The sequence below is a fragment of the Delphinapterus leucas genome, chromosome 2, assembly GCF_059928025.1.
Source record: "Delphinapterus leucas isolate spDelLeu-1000000601 "Yukka" chromosome 2, BTC_Dleu_Yukka2, whole genome shotgun sequence".
NCBI lineage: Eukaryota > Metazoa > Chordata > Mammalia > Artiodactyla > Monodontidae > Delphinapterus > Delphinapterus leucas.
The window spans coordinates 104559590-104586512 of NC_143130.1; the positions used below are offsets into that span (position 1 = coordinate 104559590).

At 43.8% G+C, this 26923-nt stretch overlaps 1 protein-coding gene across 1 annotated transcript in view; it reads left to right on the top strand.

Annotated features, from left to right (window-relative positions):
* RYR3 (ryanodine receptor 3) overlaps positions 1-26923 on the top strand; it is a 373779-nt gene that overhangs the window by 322369 nt on the left and 24487 nt on the right. The window contains exons 74-92 of the mRNA XM_089906254.1: positions 686-745; positions 2259-2390; positions 2849-2961; positions 4793-4892; positions 7463-7569; positions 7978-8029; positions 9139-9195; positions 10092-10191; positions 10344-10423; positions 11891-11967; positions 14766-14839; positions 15095-15112; positions 15526-15606; positions 16056-16144; positions 17152-17280; positions 20204-20308; positions 22035-22116; positions 22771-24098; positions 26321-26379. Of these exons, the coding sequence (XP_089762380.1) occupies positions 686-745; positions 2259-2390; positions 2849-2961; positions 4793-4892; positions 7463-7569; positions 7978-8029; positions 9139-9195; positions 10092-10191; positions 10344-10423; positions 11891-11967; positions 14766-14839; positions 15095-15112; positions 15526-15606; positions 16056-16144; positions 17152-17280; positions 20204-20308; positions 22035-22116; positions 22771-24098; positions 26321-26379 (2843 nt within the window). The remainder of the gene's footprint in view (positions 1-685; positions 746-2258; positions 2391-2848; positions 2962-4792; positions 4893-7462; positions 7570-7977; positions 8030-9138; positions 9196-10091; positions 10192-10343; positions 10424-11890; positions 11968-14765; positions 14840-15094; positions 15113-15525; positions 15607-16055; positions 16145-17151; positions 17281-20203; positions 20309-22034; positions 22117-22770; positions 24099-26320; positions 26380-26923) is intronic.

Consider the following 26923-nt stretch of genomic DNA (forward strand, 5'->3'; position numbering starts at 1 on the left):
GTAATACAGGTGGTGGTGATCAGTGCTCAGCCCCTAAAGGATTTGTCCTTCTTCCCTGGAGACCAATGGACACAGAGGTGCCAAGGTGCACAGAGGCAACGTGCCATCATCATTTTTTCTTTTTTTTAATTTACCATTTATATATATATATATCTTTTTAAATTTATTTTATTTTTGGCTGCATTGGGTCTTCGTTGCCGCACGTGGGCTTTCTCTAGTTGTGGCAAGTGGGGGCTACTCTTCGTTTCGGTGCTTGGGCTTCTCATTGTGGTGGCTTCTCTTGTGTGGAGCACGGAATCTAGGCACACGAGCTTCAGTAGTTGTGGCACGCGGGCTCAGTAGCTGTAGCTCGTGGGCTCTAGAGTACAGGCTCAGTAGTTGTGGCACATGGGCTTAGTTGCTTTGCAGCATGTGGGATCTTCCTGGACCAGGGCTCAAACCTGTGTCCCCTGCATTGGCAGGCGGATTCTTAACCACTGCACCACCAGGGAAGTCTCAACACCCCATTGTCTTTACAGCTGACTTGGGAGTCAGCGTATGCCCTTTGGGACGAGTCTCTGTCAATTCTATTCTTTTGTCCTCGTAATAAAGATCGCAGCAAAACTGTCCATTGGCCCTCAGTGCATCCCTGCTTTATATTTCCATATTGACCTGTAGGAATAAAATTCAACATCTCTTTCCACAGAAGGACACAGACGAAGAGGTGAAGGAACATCTGTGGAATAACTTGCACTTGCAGGAAAAGGTGATGCAGCAGGAAGACAATGAGAACTCACACAGGCTTCCTTCTGGCTGCAGGGTGCCACACACCCACTTAGTTTACTCATGTTTTTTTAAATGTGTTCTAAAAACAGCCTCAGAGTACTTGTGCTTAATTGGTAGAACTAACTCTCTGCCCTTAGTTTTTCATTTTTTGGCCCTTAATTTTTGTTCTTTCCTTTGCTGTTGCAGAGAGGCCCAGTAAAACATGTCTTCCCACCTCCCACTGTGTGAGCATCAAGCCATAGCAGGGGGGTTAGATTAGGTCTCAGAATTTACTGACTGTGAGGTTTGTTAAAGAGGGGAACAGACACCTGGGGGAAGTTTTAGCACTTCCAGCTCTAGAGATTTGTAAACAAAGTAACTTTGTACCTGAGTTGATATAACCCAAAAAAACAAAAAAAAAAAATCAAGACCAATTTTGATTTTAAGGCTATTTAAGATTTTTCCAAGCCTGCACATCTGAACAACTCTTTCCTCAGATACATTATATTATGCTCTGAGATGGAAGATTAAAGTGGCACAAATAGCCTCTCCTTTCCATCCCAAGTATGTAGGAATTCCTGGTGGGTAAAATATACTACAAAAAAGGCAGTAAAAAGAAATTCCAAGTGCCAGAAAATAGGTGCTCTAAATCATAGTAATGAAGAGAGGATGATGCAGTTGGGAAAACTCGCAGAGCTCTCCTGACCAGATATATATATTATAGGGGCTGGGGTTTTTAGTAACCTGGAATGGGAGTGTGGGGCCTAACTTCCCATGCTGTGCATGAATGTAGAGCAAGAAACGTACATAAAACCGGCCTTGAACCAGTGAAACCCATGAATCATCTGTAAAAACAGCCATGAAACCACTTAGAGAGTGTCTACCTGCTAGAATATGGGCGGAGATGCTAGTCAACAAAACTCCTCCTGAATACAAGCTCATAAAAATACAGTGTGAAAGGAAATACACCACCATTAGAGAGTCAGAAAATGCCACGAAATGAAGAATTCAAGCCTAAGGAGCTACAGGAAGGAATTTTTAAAGTGTGGTTGAAATATTTAAAGAGATAAAGGCAGCAATGTAAACTATAAAGCAAGACTTGGACATTATTTTTTAAAAAGGAGAGGGGAGGTGGCACTGAAAAAGACCTCACAGTGATTTTTAAAAATTAAAAATAATCATTGAAATTAAAAATTCAAGTTATAGGTTAAAAAATATAGTGATACAGCTGCAGAGAGAATTTATGAATTGGAAGCTTGATTTAAGGAAATCGTAAGGCAGAGCAGAGAGAAAGGGGTGGAAAATATGACAGAAGGGTTAAGAGACATATAGGCTAGAATGAGAAGTTCCTACAAAGCGTCTACATTGTTCCAGAAAAAGATAATAGAGAAAATGAGAGAGGAATTAATAGAAAAGACTCTTGAATACTATGGAACCATGCTAGGAGTAAAAGGCCTTTTCAGTTCAAGAGGTATAAGAGATTGCTCATTTCATGTACATGCTTCAATTTGCAGTCTGATGACCCAGCTGTAAAGTGGCAACTGAACCTATACAAGGATGTTTTGAAGAGTGAAGAACCTTCCAACCCAGAAAAGACAGTGGAGCGTGTGCAGAGAATTTCAGCAGCTGTCTTCCACCTAGAGCAGGTAAGTAGCGTCTACCCTGAGGATTGAGGAAGGAAGACTACCCTGCAAAATATAAAACTCCTCCACACTCAGCTCTTAGTTAAGAGCACCCTTGTAAGACAGAAAGCAAGGAGCAAGGATCATCCTGGCCTACCCGCAAAGCGTCATCTTGGTGCCTCATTGTAGCAAGACTTCTCAATGCTTAACATTCCCAGTGTTTGAAAAATTTTTCCCATTAGTTCAAATGACCCATCCAAGCTCCCTACTCATTTGTAAAGCAGTAAGCCACCAAGAGCAGTTGGGAAAAGAAAGAAAACCTAAGACTCCCACAGACTGAATCATTTAGTGCTGGGTACCTTTTGCTGACTACAGTTGAGAAAGCAAAATTCTTCTAGGGTTGTGAACTCTGGGCTGCAGGTAACTACCTTCTGCCACCCAAATCAGCCTGGTGTGCACCTACCGATGTGATTTCTTCTTAGGTGGAACAGCCTTTGAGGTCCAAGAAGGCGGTCTGGCACAAACTGCTATCAAAACAGCGGAAACGGGCAGTGGTGGCCTGTTTCAGGATGGCCCCTCTCTACAACCTGCCCAGGCAAGTATTCTGTCATTTTCTCCTGGCATGTGAGTCAGGGATGAGAATTAAGGTATCCTCCCAGAGCTGTGCTCTCTTCTGGCCCTGACCCTCATGATCCCAGAGGTAGAGATTGGAGTCCTTCACCCACAGAGCCATTACAGTCTGCATGTAGTATAATGGCCTGCTAAGGTAAGCATAAAAACTGAAAATAGATGAGATTCCTTCGTGCCCCCAAGCCTGCCTCAGCTCACCATTTTGCACTGTAAAGTCAGCCACGTAAGCAGATGGAAGCTCTCTAGTTTTACCTTGGTGGGATTCTTTGTGCAGCTGTAAAGGCACCCTGGAAAAAGGGAACTGTTTTCTAAAATACTTTACCCCAAATTCCATCCACAGATCAAACAATATTTCCATGTTCAAGTACTTGGATGACACTAAAGTTATTATGTTTCCTCAGCAAGTACAGAAATGTAACCTGAGAAATGTAACCTGAGACTTCTTCAGCATGATGTACTTGCCTTCAAGATAAAGAAAGGGCACTGGTTAGAGATGGCCCAAGAGGCCAGTCATGGGCATGAGGCCTTTCCCTGGATGTTTAGTCTATAATCTGAAGTCAAATATATGTGAAGGCTTTTCTGGATTGTTTGTGAACACATGCTGTGTCAACATAGGGCAGAGCATCAGTATAGACTGGGCCAGTGTCGACCACTGAGGCCGACTCGGTGTCATTGGTGATATGGCAACATTCCCATCCTCAAACTAATTGCACAGTCAGTAAGGTTGAGCCTATGATCATAAACAAAGCTGGTAGTTGAATAGCCACTGCTTCATCACCTTTCAAATCAATAGGAACATCCTCACCTGGTCAGGAAAAATAAACTGACTTGGCCAAGTAAATTCTAAATCCCATGTAAATAAATGTGTTTCTTTGGAATATCAGATGAAAGAGTATTCCTATGCTTGACATTTTGCTTTCATCTAATTGTGCATCTTGGCCATCATTTGTCGAGAGTGTCCTATATCCCTGTCCTGAGCCAGCTGGCCAACTGAGCTCTCCTAGTTAGGGTCTTTGAAGATGGTGGAGAATCATGGCCTCTGAGACACACACCTGCTCCTACAGGTCTCCTGAGAAAATAAACTAGTGTCTCTGGAAAGGTGGAGGCATCACAAATCAAGTAGAATTCATTAATAAAAAGCTGAAAAATTAAGTCAGGAAGTCATGGGCATGAAGCCTGCTGAAGCCCTGGCAGACAAATGAAATTTATAGTCCAGTAGAAAACGCAAAAACGCCTAGGATTTTTGTCTGTTTTCTAGAAGTGGTAAAACATCAAGAAGGCATTGGCTTTCCCCTCTGGTAGAGAGCCATACCTGATGTGCTAACGTGACCTCCAGAAGGGCTCAGCTTTAAGCACATGCCTCCAGGGCCAGCTAGGCGGCAATTACATCTCTCAAAAACAAGCAGTTTTTTTCTAAATCCACTGACAATGTTACTACCATCCTTTAATATTTTGGTTGCTCCTTCAACGACTCTGTGCCTGTATGGATAATAGTATGTCCAGGAATTCACTGTGTCCTTGATGAAACGTGGCCACCCCAGCCCCTAACCCAGCTGTTTTAGAGGGGTGCCCTGGATTTCTCCCTAGCATGGAGGATTATACGTAGATTTCATAACGACAATAAAAACTAACTACCTAAGAAGCTAGTGGTGGAGTCCACTCCTTTTCTCCATCTTATGAGGATCTAAACTACATGGAGTCTTCCAAACTAAAGGGCTAAAGGGATTTATTTTATCATATGGAAACTGTTTCTCTGATGTGAGTTTTTAAAAGAAAACCTGTATGCTTTTCCCCAGACACAAAATTAACAATTTCTTCCTGAGCATCTTTCAACGGGTTTGGCTGGAAAAGGTTAATGAAAAAACTCAGTATGACAGGCTTATACTCATTTTAATGGTAATGTAACCTGTGGAGAGACCCGCTCATTCTCTGCACACTCCTCCTTTCTTGACCATGATTTAACATGGCCCATAAAAACACAAATTTGTACAATTTTTAAAAAAAACTCTGATTGGTCAGATTTTGAAGAAAGATGGTAAGGGCTGTGTTCTACTGGAAACCATGACCAGGTCTCGATGACTCTGGTCTTGACCTTCCTTTCCTCTCGTTTCCTCCTCACATTTGGGTAACCACTTACTGGCTCTTCAGTGGCTAATATTCCCAGACGTCAGTCTTGTCCTATAGGGAGTGAGTGGCTTGTGCCAGTGTATTCAGTGTTTCCACATACCAGGGCCACAGCTAGAACCTGTGAAGCACGCAGAAGTTGTGCAGGGTGCCCAAGCTTTGCTTCCTGGAGCCCTTGCAGCTGTGGTTCCTCAGAGGCCCTGTAAAGAAGCCACGCTTTGCTGCTTTCAGCGTATCTGAGACTAACCCCCTCACCATCAGCATGATTTAGATTGGATCACCTGGACATGTGATCAGCCAAAATGAATAACCAAATTGCCGTATTTAGCAGATAGCTCAGGACTGTTCCTTGGCCTAATGAATTCTCATTATAGGGAAAACATGATAAAGACCCAAGGAGACCGGAGGAGGGTTACGGTGACCTCCAGGTCTTGAACCAGGTATTCAGGATCCGCCACGTTAGAGGGTCCTGCTTTCTTTGAAACAAATGCTTACGGTGTGCTCTTGGCTACCCTGACCAATCAGAAGATAAGAATTGTACAAAAACTGCTTACTAACCGTTAACCGCCCAAACGAAAACAAGGTGTCCCGTGGACCCCTCTTGACCTCACTCTCACCCCTTCCGCTCAGGCACCGCTCTATTAACCTCTTCCTCCATGGCTATCAGAGATTTTGGATAGAAACAGAGGAGTATTCCTTTGAAGAGAAACTAGTACAGGATTTGGCTGTAAGTACTGACTCAACTGGGAGCAGATATGGGTGCGAATGAATTTGATTTTTGTATTCATGTGTGTGCGTTATAACCGTTAAAGATGCGCAAAGAATTGGGTGTATAAATCTGAAAGGAGCTAACTGTATAAGTTATCAGAGGAAACCCTGCTAATAATGGTCATAAGAGCCAGAGGATGAATTTCACTTGGAGGGGCTGGTCCTGTGATCATCCTCCCCCGTCCTCACTAACAGCTCATGTTGCTTGGGATGCGCAGCCGTGCCTTGGAAAGTTCATGCTAAGTTAAGTTGTGAGCACCCTTGGTTGCAGGAGGCCAGCCACCCCAGCCAAAGCCCTGCCTGTCTGGTCAGTAGCTCCACTTTGGGGAAGGCATATCTAAATGCCCTTCCTGCATCTCACAGTTCTGTATTTGGCCCTTTTGAAGATTTGCCACGCCTCGTCTCTAACAGGCTTCATGCTCTAGAACTACTTGAAACAACACGCAAGGGGAAAAGCTTATCGCAGCAGCAACACTGAGCTTCATCCTGGTTCAGAAAGAAAATACACCCTCCTCTCCTTTGGCCAAGCCCTGGTTCTTTTCCTCTTTCTCCTTATTTCTCCCATCTATCTTTTTCTCTCATCCCTACTTCTCTCCATTAGTCTTGCCCTGTGTTTCTCATATTTACACTTTCCATGTTACATTCTCTTTCCCTTTCCCCATCTCCCTCTGTTTCTTATCCTCTTCCTGGCTTTTTTCCTTTAATCCTTCCTCCCGCATTTTCTTTCCATTTCTCTTTATGCCCTTCAGTCTTTGCATACATTCCTGTCGGTGAGAAAGACAGTCACTTGGTTTTCCCAGTTTCTTGATTAGTGTGAAGTTGACAGTGAACATCATTTCAACCCTCTCCCTTCTTCTGAACCATTCACACAACCTGCGCAGTTCTCACCAATTTACTGAATATGGTCCACCCTGCTTGTTCTGCCGCTGCTGGAAAATCCACTTACACGTCTGGCACCAGCTGCTGTTTCCCTTTCTGTAAAAGGAGAGAGAAAAGAGGAGAAACTGCAAGCCTCACAGCTCCAGGATGGCAGCCCTCAGGAACAGCAAGATTTTCAGGGTCAGGGGTGAGGGCAGGAAAGAGAACTGTTTCCGTGGGTTGAGTCTAGAATAGTAATAGACCCCAAAACAGCCCCAGTGCTTTATAACTCTTGCCCCACACCTGTTCCCAGCCCAGCTCTCCAAGAGAAATGTCAGGTGTTGGCGGAGAGACACGGCCTCTCGGGGACTCTCCAGGGCTTCCCTCCTGACCGCGGGTGCCCAGAGCTTGCATGAGAGTTCTGCTGACTGGGGTCTGTAGCGCCTCCCCTGCGGTCAGGCTTTTGCTTTTCCTTTCATTTCGTTTTAACCCCCAAACTGCAGTGTTTCTTTAATTGGCTGAAAGATACATATATTTCATTCCCAAACCTTGCATCCTTAGGGCTTCTGTCCTGAAATAAACATATGACGTCGCGGTTTCTCTTTGTGCTTTGAGGTGATGCGCTCTGTGCCTGGTGCTTTTACCTTTGTTCGCATGCGGTGGTGTGCCATGTGCTGAAATCCACGCCTAAAACCTGTCTGCCTTGGTTTGTGTAGAAATCTCCCAAGGTGGAAGAAGAAGAGGCGGAGGAGACAGAAAAGCAGCCAGACCCACTTCATCAGATCATACTCCACTTTAGCCGCAATGCTCTCACAGAGAGGAGGTCAGCACTGCCGGAGCGCCCTGCTCGTCCCAGGCACAGGCACAGCGGTGTCGACCCCAAACCGTCCTCCCGCAGGTTGCAGTGTGCACAGAGGGGATGCCAGATTTGAGCAGCCCTCCTTGCTGCTCTGTCCTTGGCCATCAAGAAACCTCTAGGGGAACTACCTAAGCCCTTTCATCATAACGCCTGACACTGAGTCTGAAGATGAAGCAGGCTGAAATTGTGACTTCATCCCTGAATTCCATGTCAAGCCAATGCTGATTCAGATTTTCACAGTGGTTTCTAAGAATCGGGGTGAGGGAGGGAGTTTCTAATTAATTCACTAGTACATTGAAGATTTATATGGCACTTGGTCTTTTCTGCTGGGTCCAAAGGTAGCCTGCTAAATATTTCCTCCATTCTTTCCAGCAAACTGGAAGACGACCCTTTGTACACCTCCTATGCCAGCATGATGGCCAAGGTACACGTGGGTTTTCTGCCCGTTGTCTCAGTCTTTCTATTTCCCTTAAACCTCTTCAGGCACGTGAAAACTGTCACAGTACACAGCAGGCCTGGGACTGGGTCACGGCCTGGGCTCCAGGCCTCGCACAATTCATGTGCCATACGGGCAGCATTAATAAACCACTCTCCCATCATCCTATAGAAACCTTGAAGCTTTGCAGAAACAGTGGGTCTGGTGGCTGGGTTCTCAGGATGCTTCTAAGCCAGCTAATCAGGGCTTAGGCATCCAGTTCATCCTCGTATTTTTACTCAGTGCTCAGAACACGTCCAGCAGTTCAGACACATCTGTAGGTGAAGGAAGTTCGGTACATTTGGAAACAGGCCTAGAGACTACAGGAAGTTCTTAGTGTTCTGGAAGAGATGGAGTGACCAGAGATGATGTTTCTGTGTCACAGAGAGGGACGGTGGCCTCTGGAATGCCAAGTGGTTAAACAAACTGCTGCTTCTCAAATGGGAGAACTTCATGTCGGGCAGCAAGGGGGGTAGGTTGGGGTATAGGAGCGCCCATTCCCCTACCAGCTGCACCACGGGGTCACTTTGGGATTCACAGTCTGGGTTTCCCTAATCTTTTGTCCAAGCCCCTGGTTCTTGTTGAGAAAGGCCAGCTCCCTGTGCTCTTGTCTCTCGATTTACACCAGAACTTTACTAAGTAGAAGAGTTCAGGTCTGTGGTTAAACCCGATGGGTCCCCATTGACTGTGTGATCTCGGCGTTCCCATTTCTCATTTCTGAACCCCTTGGTAACTGCAAAGGTAGCCTTTATAGTTGAATGTTGCCTGCAGTGGTCCAAATGTTCTTGGTTTTACAGAGTGCTGAGGTCCTGAGGTACCTGTGAATTACATCCTGTCCCCTTCCCTCACACAGTAGAGTCTTGTTTACAAGGCTCACCTTTTTGTTTTGTTTTGTTTTGTTAGCATCTTTATTGGAGTATAATGTACTCCAATAAATGGAGTACAATGGTGTGTTAGTTTCTGCTGTATAACAAAGTGAACCAGCCATACATATACATACAAGGCTCACCTTTAATTTGATTGTCTGTCTCCTCCTCTCCCTGCTGCATGGAATTCAGAGTTGTCAGAGTGGGGAAGACGAAGAAGGGGAGGAAGACAAGGAAAAAACGTTTGAAGTAAGTTCTCACTAAGATTGAAGCCAGCAGGAGGGCCTTCAGGGGTGGGTGCTGACATTAGCCACATGGCTCACCCACCACATGTGTCTGGTGGCAAATACATTAGTTGTGGTTGCTGTCTGTCTCTTGGCTTAATGAGAGGTAGCAGGCAGCCAGTCAGTCAGCAAACGGCCCCACAGGTTTGCTCTTCTGGAAAATCTCCTACCTCTACCCAAGTGTGGTCGTAACAGGGGCCATAGAAGGGCACATTTAAACGTTCAAAAGTGAAAATTCACAGCAGTAGGGACACTGGATGGTTTTTTGCACCGTTATTCTGTAAACGTACTTAATAACAATCTTAATTTTGAGGCAGTGCAGGACCCTGAATCTCTCAAGATAGAACGACATGAGTTTACTTGTACTGTTTTATAGACAAAGTATACAACAGTAAAAGTAAATGAAGACGATTACAGCTCTGGAAAGCCTTGACATTCTAGCATCTCATATCTGGTAGAGTCTCAGTTAAGTGTGGTCTGAGCATTCTGGATAAGTGGATGTTTCCTACAGAGAAACTCCAGCTGAGCCCTCAGCAGGTTTTCCTGTATGACTGAACATTGAAAACAAGCACATCTTAATCTGGGGTCACTTCCTATAATTATTGTATCACAGGGGAACAGACTGTGTTACCTATCAGTACAAAAAGTAGAAAATTCAGCATCAAAAGTTGAGTAAATTATGGGTGGACAGTTTTGGAAAGCTGGACAGCATCTAAAAATAAACTTCCAAAGTCTGTTTTGTTCAAAATTATGTTTGTTGCCTTCTTAGGCAAGTAAAGATTCTCTCTCTCAACTCACCTGACCACGGTGGATTCTCTGGGGGTAAACAAATCTTTTCCCGCTTTTTTTTTTTTTTCCTAGGAGAAAGAAATGGAAAAGCAGAAAACCCTCTATCAGCAAGCTCGGCTGCATGAGCGTGGAGCCGCAGAGATGGTCCTTCAGATGATAAGCGCCAGCAAAGGTGATTTCTGAGATTTCTACATGGGCCCCTTAGCTACCACAGAGATGTCACACCATGACGTGACGTCATTATTAACGGGTCCTGGTAAAGCCCAGTAGATGTGATTTACCCTCTGTTTCCTTGGTGATTCAACGGAATCTTTACCACGGCAGGTGAGATGAGCCCCATGGTGGTGGAGACTCTGAAGCTGGGGATCGCCATTCTGAATGGGGGCAACGCTGGCGTGCAGCAGGTAATGGGGGCTTGCAGGAGGTGGGGCAGACTTCCTGGGGTATTTCCATTTGACAGCTGTCACACTTCAGGGAAGAGATGCTGACTCTGCTACAGAGGTGGCCACCCAGAATCACCTTTGCTGGTGTTTTGTCCTTAGTGACCAGTTATATCAGAGTAACTGGGAACACAGATAAAACCAGGACTAGGAGTCTTTAGACAAAGGTATGCTTAGTAAAGAGGGCTTACCTAGGGTTCAAAAAGAAAAACATTACATTTTTTTCATCATTTCTACAAAAATATGCTCTAGAGGAAGTTTTCTAAGCCTTAGGTTTTTATTTCGACCCTTTCCCTTATTAGCTGCCTTACTGTGAGCAAAAGGGGCCTGATCAGTTAAGTGAGGTTCATAACCCCACACACCTATTGTTCGTTCACTCATTCATTTATTCATTTATTTAACAGCTGTTTAGTGATTGTTGACTATGCACTAGGGCCAGGCTCCCTTCTGTGGGTAGAGGGTGTAGCAGTGAATAATGCAAATAAAAACTCCTGCCATCATGCATTAAATGAGAGAACACACAAAGACATACAAAGTGGAGTGTCTGGCACATGGAGTTCATTCAGCAATCTGAATTGGAACTGGCTACAGGAGATAGAAATGCACTGGTGTCTCCTGAGTACTCCAGGCTCTGGCTAAAAATAAAAGCATCTGTGTGCACAGGAAAATGAAATTTCAAAGACTTTTGGCATTCATAAGGGTTATATCCCAGGGCCTTTGAGAATTTCCAAATCCATAACTACCATTATTGCGTATAATTTTTCCCAGGCTTTAACTCATCACAAACAAATTTCTCATTAAGAACTACCATTTTCAAAGGCACTCCTCACTTTCTGTTCTCTTCCACCACCACCCCGTCAGTTGACTTTCTTACAGAGCCTTTTAAAAAAAAAAAAAAAAAAGAAAATTCTTATTATGTCAGACAAAGTTCCTGGCTTGCCAGTAACAGGGAACAGAGGAAACTAAGTCTTATTGTGAGAGAGATACTGAGCTCTCAACTAGGCTCATTAGTAGGTAAGCTCCTTACTCTAGTGCGTTAAAATCATTGCATGAGCTGTTCAGATTATACCTAGCAACCGTAAACATTACTACATCCCAGTCCCGGCACCTGTTCCCAAATAGAAGAGGCTTCAAACAGTAAATCTATGAATGTCAAAGATCCACTATACTGTCAATACCAGTGGACCTTTATAAAATAAAACATCTGCCCTAAAATATTCTGGTTCCATAAGTGGAGGGTGGCGCTCAGGCACACTGAAGGTTTAAGTCCACAGGTGGAGTATCTCGATGCTTACCCAGGGTTACAAACCACCATCCTGGATCTGACTTGGTGTACCTGCGTGGCTGCCATCTGTCCATCACAATTAGGAGAGTTAGTACGTGTGCCATAGTTTTCATTGTTTTTCCCTTTTAAATGTGTCTCCCTTGCAGAAAATGCTAGATTACCTAAAGGAGAAAAAGGATGCTGGGTTCTTTCAAAGCCTTTCTGGTCTTATGCAGTCTTGCAGGTAAATATGGGAAAACCATCCATAGCATTTTTTTAAAGTTCTTCACTATTCAGGGAAAGGGTAATGGGGTGGGGGAGGGCCACAGAATAAACTGGCGTATCATGGAATTATTGAGAAAGGAGTACCTACTTCCGAAAGCTAAGAGGATGGGTATTGTTCCTCCAGCCCTCAGGATTACCTTCAAATAGCATTCAGAGGGGAAAATGTAATCTACACACACACACACACACACACACACACACACACACACACACACACACACACACACACACACACACACCCCTACCAACACCTGTTTGGTGTTTGAATCGCCCTTACCTCCTTTTTTCTTAGGTTGTTTTATTTGGAGCTGAGTGTGAGTTTCTCTTAAACATGTATGCTCATAAAAGTCAAACTAGAAAAGAATGGAAAAGAGGAGGAATCCCTCAGTATGACTCAAGGCTATGTGTTCGTTAGACCCATTAGGCACTTTGTTAATCCTTAACAATTCTTTGAGCCTGAATAGATATTTTGTGGGTACATATTTTGACATATCCATTTTGACAGAGGCACATCCTGACGTGGGAACATTTTGACATTGTCTGAAAAACAAAGCATTAAACTTTCCATTTATATTACCCAGCGGTGTAAGCCTCCCCTCACGGCTGAACCCTCTGACAGATGAACAATAGGCAACCAAAAGTCGTAAGGTTACCATACTTGCTCATTTCAGAAACAAGCCAGCAATCTTTCTAAGAAAAGTGTCAGCTTATTCTCCGAGATTCATATGTATTTTGAACCGTCTGCAACTCATTCTGAAGGAAGTCAAAGTTATAATTATCTAGCTCGTTTGCCTCCAATTAATAATTCTTAAACTTGGAACGTTAGTCCAATTGAAAATTTGGAGGATGGATGTTCTTTTTTTGGTGGACTTCATAATATTGCTAGTCATATTGGATTGGGTAAATATTGTACCCTGGGGTTATATGGAGCGTATTTGAGCTGCAGTACAATCCCTTGTCCTCAGCCCCATTTTTCCCCCACCGACAGCCAATTCATTTATTACCTCCCTCAGGAAAAGAAAATGTAATATTGCCAGACCTGACTCACTGAGGGTGAAATAGTACATGTGGACTCAAAGATGGCGAAAATCAAGGCAGTTCAGTCCCATATTGCCCATGATATTCTCAATTAACTTTCTAAGAGTTCTCTTGGTAGTCTGTAGCACTTAATATTGCTAAGCTAATTTATAATGATGGCTTAGAGGGACAGGTGACATACCCTTAGAGGCCAACTGAGTTCTAACAGAAGTTTTAAGGTATTTTAATGGTTTTTTGCTGATTATAAAAATAATGCGTATTTGTAAAATTGTTAAGCATTGAAGAAATCAGAACATTTGAAATGGGTATTTCAGGATGGGGTAAGGGTCAGAAATGTCCACTGCACAGATTGTCTCCTGAATCAGCAGTGATGCTTCAAAGCAGCTATGTCCAAATGTCCTGTTTCCGTATTCTCCTCCCAAAATCAAAGGATAATTTTGTATTATCAAGCAGACCCTTTTTATAGCAGGGTCTGGGGAAAACCAATATAACGGCAGTAGGAATTTTCAGTTTCTCTTTAAAATTCGTCTAAATTACAGAACATATGTGACTCCCTAAAAGGGGAAAAGGGGTGTTGGATTGTTCCCCAAAGTCTTTCCAATCCAACAGTCATTTCCTTTGCCCAGTGATAAAAGGAAGAGGAGGTTTTGCAGAATCTTACTGGACTCAGCCATAAGCTTCTCTAAGGTCTATATTCTTGTGACACTTTGTGGTCTTATGTTCCATAAACTCTTCTTTATTGGCTAAGGAGTTAGACCCTATTAGAGAAATGGGGTGAGCCCCAGTTGGAAATCACGTGATCATTACTCTCATTGTAGCTTTGCGGTTGTCCTAGAGGTTCCTGGCTAAGCAGGTTTTGTTGGTGGCTGTGGCTGGGAAGGTTGTGGAAGGTGAGGACAAAAATGAAAGCCAACTTGTCACAGGTTCAGGAGCACCTAGGGACACCATTGCCTCTAGGAAGCGTGATCTTGGCTACTTTTGGCTCCTGAATGATAGAATAAAAGGGTGTGGCCCTTCCAAATCTGAAACTTTGGGGCTTCCCTGGTGGCACAGTGGTTGAGAGTCCGCCTGCCGATGCAGGGGACGCGGGTTCGTGCCCCGGTCCGGGAAGATCCCACGTGCCGCGGAGCGGCTGGGCCCTTGAGCCGTGGCCGCTGAGCCTGCGCGTCTGGAGCCTGTGTTCTGCAACGGGAGAGGCCACAACAGTGAGAGGCCCGCGTACCGCAAAAAAAGAAAAAAAAAAATCTGAAACTTTGTAGCTGTCTCCATCAGTATTCATCCTAAGGACTAAAAGCCGCTCTTCCTTGTGATTCTCAGAGAAAGTAGGTAAATGTGGAAGGTGAACATGAATTCGTACAGCTTAAAGTAAACTTTCCCTTAAGAAATCTTAGAAACAGATTATTCCTTCTTGATTTGGAAAGCCTTTCTAAATCTTCATCCATAAGAAGGGACTCAAACTGGACAAACAGTGACAATCACATACATGTTTCTGGCCCCTGTCCTTGCACATGGCAAGGGCTGTGAGCTCCAGACATCCTTGGACAACACTGCTTAGCACAAACCCAGGGAATCATTAGACTCTCAACCATACCACAATACGTTGGTGCATTTATGATAATGCAAGGACAGGTATTCTTAGTTGATGGGTTCGTTGATGTTAAAAACCCATTTTCCCAGTGCGTGTAGCCCTGAACCTTGTTTTCTTTCGTCTGTTACAAGTGTCCTTGATTTGAATGCATTTGAGAGGCAGAATAAAGCTGAAGGCCTGGGGATGGTTACTGAGGAAGGAACACGTAAGTAACTGATGAAGGTGAAGGCTTCTCTGTTTCCAATTAAAATCCTAGTTAACTATTTCTGGTTAGAGCCCCTGTTCACTGCGGCTTAATCTCCAAGGACTTGCTCCATTTCAGCAAGATGTTTCCATCTGTAGTTTTGATAAGGCATATCCAGGCTGATGTGTTCACAGAACCAGTATTAGCTAAAGAGAGTCTGTCTTGATGTTTGTGGTTTTCTTACTCTGTATCCTTCTGTTTTTCTCTTATGGCTAGTCATCATTCGTGAGCGTGGTAAGTTTGAGTTTCCGGCCCGAGCTCCTACCATGTGTGTGAGTCCTAAGAGATCTTATTTAATTGGCTCAGCACAGACACATTTTCGGCTTGGTGGTTGCATGTTGAGTTTAACTCAGCAGTTTATTGTTTAATTAAAGAAGTGTCTTCCATCTTCCAAAGCATGTGTTATGGACTGTGAATCATTACTGCCTAGTTGTTTTCCTTCCAAATGCATCCCGGGGCTAACAATTCTAGCTTTGTTGGGTGTTGCCTCAGTTCCAGTTTTAATTGGGTCTGTCACCATTCATCCACAGTTCCCTTTCCGCACTGTTCTGACACAGCTCCTTTAGCATTTTTGCAGTCATGTGTGGTGGAAGATATTCTATGTTGAAAAGTCAAACAGATGCTCACCAGTATTCTGTGTTTTCAAGGTGAAAAAGTACTCCAGAATGATGAGTTTACACGAGATCTCTTTAGATTCCTACAGTTACTTTGTGAAGGACATAACAGTGGTAAGTGGAATAGATTTGAGTTGTCAAGGGACAACAACATTCAGGTACAAAATTTTGATTCATTTCAGATTGCCACATTTAATACAGCCAGTTGCTAATTTAAGGACAACAGTTAATCCATTCCTTAATAAGAAACCCTATGTAACATGGCCTTTAACTTCATGGCTAATGTTATTTAGTGCCACCCAGGCTAAGTTGCTTCCAGAATCTTCAGATGTTGAAGCTAAACACCCACCCCTTGCTGTCAAGTCCCTCAGGGCTCATTAAGTCCAGTTTCTGGTGCCGCGGGGATGGGAGGGCTCAGGGCAGTGCTCTGTCCTTCAGGACCTAAACAGTGTGCCCTTGTAAGGCTTTTCACATGGTGAGTCTCTTCTGAGCTCAGCCGAGAAGAAGCCTAGAGCCACCTGCTCTGCAGGGGATGGACTCTGACCCAACCCTGGTGTTCTCAGATTTCCAGAACTTCCTGCGGACTCAGATGGGCAACACCACCACCGTGAACGTCATCATCAGTACTGTGGACTACCTTCTGCGTCTGCAGGTGAGTGGGCGTTGGATGGTAGCACACCTCACATACACTTCCGGAAGCTAAAGACAGTTACACAGCCTCAGGGACGGCCCAGGATACAGTCCAGCCCCAGTAAGGAAGGTCTTGTAATCTTATGTCCACACACTTATGGGAAGTCAAATACCTAAATGTGAGTTTGAAGACGGAAGTCGGGGGAGTGGTTAACTACCAAATCTTCTGTTATAAACTGCTGATTCACTTTAGTTTTTGCCAGTGTAAGCTTAGCCAAGGTACTCCAGGCAAGCTGTGCATGGGAACAGACTTTCACTAGGAAAAAGAGGTACAGAAAGCCTGAATAAGATGGGTTCACAAGTTCTTAGTGTTGAGGCGTCATCTGGTTGAATTGTTTGAAGGAAAATCCAAATAATGTCAAGAAAACCTGCACAAATATAAAAAAGGATGCCCTCTTCTCTTTGCTGATTCCTTAACCTGGCTCTGCCACTCACCAGTTCATGACCTGGAGCAGTCTGTTTAACCTCCTGGTGTTCCAATTTCCTCATCTATAAAACGAGTAGTCCTGTCTCATTGAAAATGAGTGGTACTTTCTCATTGGGTGGTGGTAAAGATGGAGAGGTTTAATTCGTGTAACGTGCTCAGAACAACGCCCGGCACTTACGGTGTCAGCTATCATGTTGCTGCTGCTATCATGATTATTTGGATGATCAATATTATCTTTAACGTACATTTTTCATTGTGAATAAATTGTCCTATAACATGGTCACCCAGGTCCAGCTGAACGCTGCCCTCTCTTCTATCTGTTCTTTCCTGCGGAGGGGGAATATCTGTACTTAAAAGGTGCTCGGGATCAGATACCTCTGTGCTTCTTCACAGAGTCCCAGGCTCCTATCATAACAAAGTGGTCACAGAAATGTAGGACGCTCTTGTACTCTTCCTGAACATTGGGTTTAGCTTCATGGACTGAGAAATACTAAACTCTCTCACTATGTGAGAAATACTAAACTCTCCTTTTTTGTTCTTAGGAATCAATCAGTGACTTCTACTGGTATTATTCAGGGAAGGACGTCATTGATGAATCTGGACAGCACAATTTTTCCAAAGCCCTGGCGGTCACCAAGCAGATTTTCAATTCTCTTACGGAATACATCCAGGTGTGTGCTATAGAGTGCATGCCTGAAAACAAAGAGAACAGTTTTAACATTCCCATATTCTAATTCCCTACAGAATACTTGGCTGCATATGTGGACTGTGCATCTAGCTATAGCACTGACAATACTCCTTACCTATAAATAGAAACCAGTAGTACCTACACTCTACGAGAAGCTGTAGTTTATGGACCCCACTGTGACCTGTAAATGGCAGTGTCACACTTTATTTGCATTTATCTGGTTAACATTTTGCTTTCCCTCGTAGTCTGAAATCTTTTTGTCAACAGAAAATTTCTTATTCGTTTTAAAATTCTTCACTTTTAGCATGTGTGGCACATCAGAGGTGTTCAGTAAGCATGGAGAGTGGAGTGGAGGAATGATTGATAGAATGAAGGAATAAAGGGACAAGTGGTATTATCTTGAGGCTTGAGATTAAAAAGAGAATTCATGAGAGCCTACTAATTGGTCAGAAATTCACTCTATGGAAAAGGTAACTTCAGAAGCACATAAACTAAGTGCAGTGGCAGTCAAATCAACAGGTAAATTTCAGGTTGAACATCTCACAGCAGTCTTTCTCTGTGCACAGCATTCTCCACTCATTGCCTACAGTGGTCTAGCTACTGTGAAAAGGAGTAGAGGATGTCCTCAGGCAGAACTTGCTGTGAAATCAGTAGCCATATCATGGTGCTCTGTGATGTAATATAAGATTTTTTAAGATCTATATGTTGAGCCAACTGGCACACTCAGATCATATTTGCTTACTAAAATAAACACAAGACTAAGACTTGAAAAGAAGGATTTTAAGGAAGATATTGATCCATGCTTTACTCAAGGATTGTAAGAACATAGGGAGATAAACCTAGGAACAGGTGACTGAGCTGACGTTTCACAGCATGTGAAATACGTATGAAGGTCATTGAACTGATCTGACAAGCATCTGATTTGCTCTCTGCAGAGCCCATCCTAATCTCCAGAACTTCCTATGGAGCACTTAACCCAAATGTAAAAGAAAAGCGTATTTGGGGTGAATGTGAGTTTCTTTCAACAATCAGTTTTGTTTCAACAAAGAATCTAGAGGCTTCTAGGGATCAGACACCAAATGTACATGAACAGTGATTTTTAAACAAGCTTACTTGATTTAGGGACACAGGCAAAATTTCTCCTGCTCACCTCTTCCCTGGGAATTCTGCCAAGCCTTTTCTAGAACTTGATACTAGGACACTAGTACCAGTGTTCCTTTTGAAAGTTTGTTGAAGCGTGATTTGGAGAGTGATTAAAGTGTAGAAAAATATAGGAAAAAGCTATAAGGAAGAGTTAAGGATAAAGAACATAGGCAGAATGTGACAAAAGACTCTAAATGTATTAAATATATATATATATATATATATATATATATATATATATATATATATATATATATATATAAAACAGCCTCACTGAAGAGGTAGGGAATAAGGTGCTGGCCTAAGAAACTTTGGAAATGAGTACGGTCTGAAAGACCAAAGGCAAAAGGAGCTATACATAAGCACTTTGGTTGATGAAGTTTTTCCCATGTGGATATGTGTTAATAATTCTGAAACCATTATACATATATAATGGAAGTGAACAAGATTTCTCACTGTTGGAGTGGGAAGTTACAGATGAGCAAGCAGAAGAGATAGAAGATCCCTGTGGGAATGAATGAGAGTCAGAGACATTTGTATGCTAAACTCATGTTCAGCTTAACATAGATACAAATGGTTACATATGGAAATATTTATGGATATGTGTATACACATGGATTAGGACAACACACATATTTCTGCTGCTCTGTCAGCCAGGAGGACCTAAAAAATGATACCCCAGTAGCAACAAGCACAACTAGAGCCCAGATCTTGGTTTCTAATACCATTCTCCATTGAAAGGAAATAGGTCTCCGTAGAGAAATGGCTGATTCTAGAACTAGGGCTGGAAACATACAGGATGAGCCTGGAGAATGCTATAGTGCAAGAGAATGCTAAAAAAAAATGATGGGGGTATGTCAAAGGGATACAGGAGCCAACTGAAAGAGCTCCCAATGGCCAAAACTGGAAAAATTAGAGCTACAAAATAAAGTAAATAAAGTAGTATTGAATTATAACCCAAAGCATAAAATGAATGTGTGGAGTCCATAATGATATAAATAAATGATTAAATAAGTAAGAAAGAATAGACAACTCTCCATTCAGAAGAATTTCAAATAACTTATTTTAAAAAAGAAGAGAAAAGAAACGGTGGTTCAATAATGATCTTCCAAAATAGGAAAGGTTATTGACAGGGAAAATGCAGACTGTTCATCAAGTCATCCGTCTATGTCTGGCTTTCAGAAAAGATAGAGATGATGTACCTGACATTTAGGTTAATGATAAGAAAATCCTAAAAGTAGTTGAACATTAGGAATATAATTCAGATTTTTTCACTTAAGTAGATAGCCCTGTGGTCATCACATCTAACATGCAACTTTGCCTGCAAACAATGCGTGCACAAGGGCCTGGTTTTCGAGTTGTGCTCCTTGGAACCCTGGAGTTCCTCAGAACCCCTCTTAGGCCAAGGTGTGGGCCAGAGTCGGCAGGAGTACCCTTCAGTCCTGTTTCAACCAGAGCATTTACCTCTTAAATAATGTTCTCTAGCATAAGAACGGAAGCTAAAAGAAAATCTCTGAAAATCACCGCACTGTGACATTCCTAGTGATTTTTCCTAGAAATAGGATCTTAGGATTGGTGGTGGTGGGGGGACCCGATGGAGTGGAGAGAAAAGTAATATCCTGGGAAAATATTGAGCTGCAAAATATGTGACTTTTGGAAAGAGCTCTCTACATATATGAGCTGATGTCAAATGCCCTTACTAGGGCAAGTTTCAGAGCAGCTTGTGGTGCTCCAGTGAAATAAGAGTGTCCTCCTCTCCGTAGGGCCCCTGCGTTGGGAACCAGCAGAGCCTCGCTCACAGTAGGCTATGGGATGCAGTGGTCGGCTTCCTCCATGTATTTGCTAACATGCAGATGAAACTCTCTCAGGTACTGTGGCCCGTTCCCCGTTCCCGACGTGTCGTTGGTGTGAAACGCTAAGTCAGTCCCCACCCCCGGTCTTCCCATTGTGGATGTGGCTGCTTGACGAAATGATTGGAAAAGCCATGCAGATCAGGTCTCATTTTTAAAATGAGGGCCTAAGTGGGAGATAGGAATGAACACCTCCTGGGGGGGCGTGGGGGCGGGGGTGTCCCAGACAGGCTTTTGCATGAATGCAGCTTTCTCCCTTGTGTCCTTTTCATAATAGCCTCAACACTTGCTTTTTATGGTGCTAATCCCTTTTGCTTCCTTGTCACTGTTTTGCAATTTATGCACATGATCTACCCCCCTGTCTGCTCTGTCAAAGGTCTGCATGTCTCTGTAATTCACATCTCCCTTCTCTGTCACCTTTGCTTCCCCTCTTCCCCATCTCTGCCTTTCCTTCTCACTCCCCATCTCTCTGGCAAGATGAATCGGAATCGCTCAGAGCATTTATTATGAACAAATAAATGTAGCGTCTGTAGTAGTCGATGGCCTCTCTCCATGACAACACATGAGGGAGAACTTCAGGATATGTTTCAGGCTGCTCAGAGTAACATTGGCAGCATTAATTTAAATAATGTGTATCTAAAATTGTCAAGGCTGTCACATCTGCCTCTCTCTTCTGGAATGTGCTATTTACCCCTTTCATTTTTCCCCTTTTGACTCTGGCCTTATGGGAGGAGAGAGTTCTTGGGAGGGCTGCCGATTTATCAGCCCAGTGGGGCAGTGCGGTGTAGAGGCTCCAGAGACAGGATCCTGACCCTGCCACCTCCTCACTGGTGTCCTCTGGGAAGTCACTTCCCCTTTCCGGTTTTTGCTTTCATCATCTATAAAATATTGGGAGTTAAAATAGACGACCTTTGAGGGCTCTTCTAGCTCTGACAGTCTACACTTCTCTGATGTTTTGTGGACAGCTGTGACACACTCCAAAGGTGCTAGAAAATCCCTCTGAAGTCTGAAGGGCCAAAGAACTATGTCTTTGTGAGAGAGAGTCTGTAAAAGAAGTGTGGCCCAGAATGCATTTTTTAACCTCACCCTCAGATTCCCCACCTCAGATCTTCCAAGGCTTGTTTTGCTTCTGTGACATAGGTATCAAGCCCAGAGCTCACTTGGCAATGCCCTGTCTGCAATGCTGAAATGAAAACCAAACAGACTGGTATCAAAACCATCCGGAGGAATAGCCTCGATGATATATTAATAACATTTTAAGGGACCACTGGCACCCAGATCACCACCAATTAGAATCAGGAGAACCTAAATTAAGAAAGAAAGGAGAACCCAATTGGTGATTAGAACCTTGATACTTTAATTGGATTGCAGTAGTATTCCCCCGAAGCTCACTGGTAATTCTTCAGTATGAAAAATGGCAACCTAAGCTACTAGAGGTACCTAACGGCTCTTTGGTAGATTGGGTTGTTCAGTAGTTTTGGACAACAATTGGTATATCTGCCACGTTGCGTTAATAAAAGGAAAACCGTAAAGGAACTCTTTTGTATGAACCCTGCTGCAGCGAGCCTCCCGATGCTACAAAGAGAGGATGCTAAGACATCCGCATTCACCATGAGAAGGGAGCTCATTCTGGAGATGGATGTAGCCTTCACCTGACCGTCCCAGAGCAGGCTCTCCTTGCTCACTGCCCTGTACTTTACTGAGGGATCAGATAGCTCAGGGGTATCTCCTGTTTCTGTTCTAGGATTCCAGTCAGATCGAGCTGCTGAAGGAACTCTTGGATCTCCTTCAGGACATGGTGGTGATGCTTCTGTCCCTCCTGGAAGGTTGGGCTGTTTGGTATAACTAGGCAATCACACGACTGTAATTGGTCCGAGCACTAACCGTACTAATCACGCAGATTATCCTTCTGGCAGGTCATTGATGCCGTATGACATTGGTTAGAAAACCAAATTTTCAGAAACAAAAAAATGAGTGAGGGGCACATCGTCTGATGGACAAAGCCTGAAACCAACTCATTTTATCTCAGTAGGAAAGCCAGAATGAACTGGGGAAAACCTCCAAGCTTTGCTTTTCCCTATCCTCTCCCTCTCCCCATTGCTTTTCGATACATCTGGCTGCCAGTGTGTATGCCAGCCATCTAGTTGGACACCCTCCTAGGTCTAAGGGGATTAGAGGGGCACCACTTATCCCTATGTGTCCCTGATAATCTGATAATGAAACCACTCTCCAGGCCCCAGGCCAGACAAAAGGCACTGGCGTGGCCATCTCCTCCTTCCCTGTGTTTCTTTCCCCCTTGGCTCCTGGTGGTGTAGTCTTTATGGCTTGCTGCTCCCTCCTACCCATTTCCAAATCATCACGGTCAGAAAAGAGCTGACCGATTTGGCATATAAGTCTTCTAAAAGATATCTGCCTGACCAGTTATGTGATGACATGGGTTTATTTATGTATCTGTATGTCTTTTTGAACCTGCCTCACAGGGAATGTGGTAAATGGAACTATTGGCAAGCAGATGGTTGACACACTGGTAGAGTCCTCTACCAATGTAGAAATGATCTTGAAATTCTTTGACATGTTCTTGAAACTTAAAGACTTAACCGGCTCAGACACCTTCAAAGAATATGACCCCGATGGGAAAGGGATCATCTCCAAAAAGGAATTCCAGAAGGCCATGGAAGGGCAAAAACAGTACATGCAGTCAGAGATTGACTTTCTCCTTTCGTGCGCAGAAGCGGATGAGAATGACATGTTTAATTACGTTGACTTTGTAGACCGGTTCCACGAGCCGGCCAAGGACATAGGGTTTAACGTGGCGGTGTTATTGACAAACCTCTCTGAACATATGCCAAATGATTCTCGCCTTAAGTGTCTGTTGGACCCAGCCGAAAGCGTACTCACTTACTTTGAACCTTACCTAGGACGCATTGAGATCATGGGTGAGGCCAAGAAAATTGAGCGTGTTTATTTTGAGATCAGTGAGTCCAGTCGAACTCAGTGGGAGAAGCCCCAGGTGAAGGAGTCTAAGCAGCAGTTCATCTTTGATGTCGTCAACGAAGGCGGAGAGCAAGAGAAGATGGAGCTGTTCGTGAACTTCTGTGAAGACACCATCTTTGAGATGCAGTTAGCATCACAGATCTCAGAATCGGACTCAGCCGACAGGCCAGAAGAGGAGGAGGAAGAAAATGAAGACTCTTCCTATACGTTAGAAGTTGAGGGTGAAGAGGACGACAAGTCTTTTGAGTGTGCCTCTGCGTTTGCCGTGGCCTGTGCCTCAGTGAAGAGAAACGTGGCCAACTTTCTGAAGAGGGCCACCCTGAAGAACCTCAAGAAGCAGTGTAGGAAGGTAAAGAAGATGACTCTGAAGGAGCTGGTGAAGGTGTTCTTCTCTTTCTTCTGGACGTTGTTCGTGGGGCTCTTCCACTTGCTCTTCGCCATACTGGGAGGAATCTTTCAGATTCTCTGGAGCACAGTGTTTGGAGGGGGCCTCATAGAAGGCGCAAAGAACATCAGAGTCACAAAGATCCTGGGTGACATGCCTGACCCAACCCAATTTGGTATCCACGATGATGCAATGGAGGCTGAGAGGGCAGAAGTGCCCGAGCCAGGTATCGCCACGGAATTCGTGCACTTCGTAAAGGGGGAGAGGGGAGATACGGATATCATGTCAGATCTCTTTGGACTCCAGTCAAAGAAAGAAGGTGGCTTAAAGCATGGGCCTGAAGTGGGTTTGGGTGACCTCTCTGAGATTACTGGCAAGGATGAACCCCCCACGTTAGAGAGTACTGTACGGGAGAAAAGGAAAGCACAGGTAAGCATGATTTGTTTCTATCATCTTTCTTTATCCCTAGAAAAAGACTTGCCACTCTACCTTGCCGTCAGCCTGACACCAGTTCCTAGGAGGCAATGTTGTGTTAGACACCAGCTCATCTGTGATTACCCTGATCTGATAATTCCAGCTCTGCCATGTCTGGAGAGATGAGACTTAGGTGGTTGTCTCAATATCTAATTGCTGAATGGTCTTCCAGTTTACGTTGTAGAGTTCAAACAGGATGGTCCTTGACCCTCAACTTGCTTCCACACCTTTATTAGGTTAGTTCTCAAGGCGCACAGGTTCATTCAGTAACTGAAAGCAGAGAAAACCAGGTATAGCATACAAGGAGACCTTTCTGGTGAGATAAACTTCTGCAGTATCCTAAAAGGTCCAGATGTTATCATATGATTTAGCACAGTGCCCAGTGAGTTTTATCATGCTTGGGACATTTTCATCCTTGTGATGCAACCACTAGCCAGTTTGGACTTTGAGTCAGTCAACTAGATTAAGATAGCAGTAATTCAGAGCCCTTTGGCCATGGAAAGTTCTGGGTGTTGCAGCATCCAACTCACAGCACCATTCTAGCGATAAAGAGAGTATGGAGAGAAATGTAAAGAGATCAGAGCCCAAAGTCAACCTTTATTCATTTTGTTAAAAATAAATGAAGTTATTTATTTATTTATTTATTTATGGTTGAGTTGGGTCTTTGTTGCTGCACGGCAGGCTTTCTCTAGTTGCGGCGAGCAGGGGCTACTCTTCTTTGCGGAGCACGGGCTTCTCATCGCGGTGGCTTCTCTCATTGTGGAGCATGGCCTCTAGGCACGCGGGCTTCAGTAGTTGTGGCACACGGGCTTCGGTAGTTGTGGCTCGCAGGCTCTGGAGCGCAGGCTCAGTAGTTGTGGCACACAGGCTTAGTTGCTCCGCGGCATGTGGGATCTTCCCGGACCAGGGCTCGAACCCGTGTTCCCTGCACCGGCAGGCGGATTCTTAACCACTGCACCACCGGGGAAGCCCCTTTATTCATTTTTTACATGAATGTTTATTGAATAGTTAATATGCACTTGTCACTGTTTTAGGCTCTGGGAATACAGTGGTGAATGAGAAATGCATCGTTCCTATAATTTAGTGGAAAAGATAGACATTGGACAGGTCAGTACAAGCATGAAGAGCATTAGGAAGGAAGTCTATCAGGTGCTATGGAGAGATGTCTCACCTGGGTTAGCGAGTCAGGGAGAGAAGTATCAGAATTGTAAACATTCTGACAGTATCAATTTATTTATTGTTTTGCTCCCTGATGTCACCCAGGGCCTAGAACAGAGTTTGATACATAAAAGGGACTCATTCAAGGCCTGCTACATGCCAGGCTGTGTTCCTAGGATATGAGAATACATTGATTAACAAAAGAGACAACATTTTTGTTTTAAAGGAGCTTAATTTCTAGTGGAAGAAGACAACAACTAATTATCATTTTTGACGCATGCTAAAATAAATGCACAAGGTCGTGTGTTACAGAATGAATGTGGGCCCTACTATAAGTAGGATACTCAAGGAGCATCTGCAAAGGTATCATCTGAGCCAAGTCCTGAAGAATGGCAGGCCCACCAAAAGCCAGGGCAGTCATATTCCAGGCAAATGATATGGCATGTGCCAAGGTCCTGGTGCAGGGAAGGATTTGGAATGTCCCAGGAAAGGAACGAAGGTGTGAATGTTTGTGCTGGAAATGAGTCAAGTGATGCAAGGTGAAAATGGAGAGAAAGGCCATGATCATGTAGGCCTTATAGGCTTTGGTGTAGGGAGCTTGAATTTTATTCTAAGTGCAATGGTCATCAATCAGAGGGATTGGGGTGATGGAAGAGAACTGAAGATACTGTCTGATGGAAGCAGGTTCTGGATTGGACCTGTGTTCCATCTCTCTCCGACCCCGTGAAGCAGTAGGACCACTGCCACGGGGCTCTGACAATGTCCTAGCAAAAGTTTTTTCTTTGTGTTGAATAATAACAGGGCGGTTATGTTTTTAAGCTTGAAGTCTTTGTCTTATCACTCTAGAGCAGCTTAATATATAGCAGGACACCTATGTTCTGTGATCCTGAGAAAAGCAGAAGCATAAAGAGAGAAAGCCGTTGGGACTTCTGACCATGGAGAGCAAAATGGCCAGTGATATGGCTCATCACCATGAACTCGTTTATTTTGAGGAAAGTTTGACTGTTATTTTTGTCTAGGCAGCAGAGACGAAAGCAGCTCATGAAGCCGAAGGAAAAGTGGAGTCTGAGAAGGCAGAGTAAGTTCTTGGCGGCATGGACTGCTTTAACTGCTGTGCTTAATTGTTCTTGATGGTAACTGCCATTTTGTTGTTATGGTAAATAGAAAGCTTGATGTCTATTAATATAAGAAACAGATATTGTGCAGGCCCTGGATACATTTCTTTTTTTTCGTTTTTATGGCTGAGTAACATTCCAGTGTGCGTGCGTGCGTGTGTGCGTGTGTGTGTGTGTGTGTGTGTGTGTGTGTCTCTTCTTTATCCATGCAGCTATTGATGGACACTTCAGTTGCTTCCGTGTCCTGGCTATTGTAAATAATGCTTCTGTGAACACTGGGGTGCATGTATCTTTTGGAATTACTGTTTTCGTTTTCTTTGGATATATACCCAGGAGTGAAATTGCTGGATCATATAGGAGATCTATTTTTAGTTTTTTGAGGAATCTCCACACTGTTTTCCATAGTGGCTGCACCAATTTACATTCCCACCAACAGTGCACAAGGGTTTCCTTTTCTCCAGATCCTGGCCAGGACTTGTTATTTGTTGTCTTTTTGATGATAGCCAT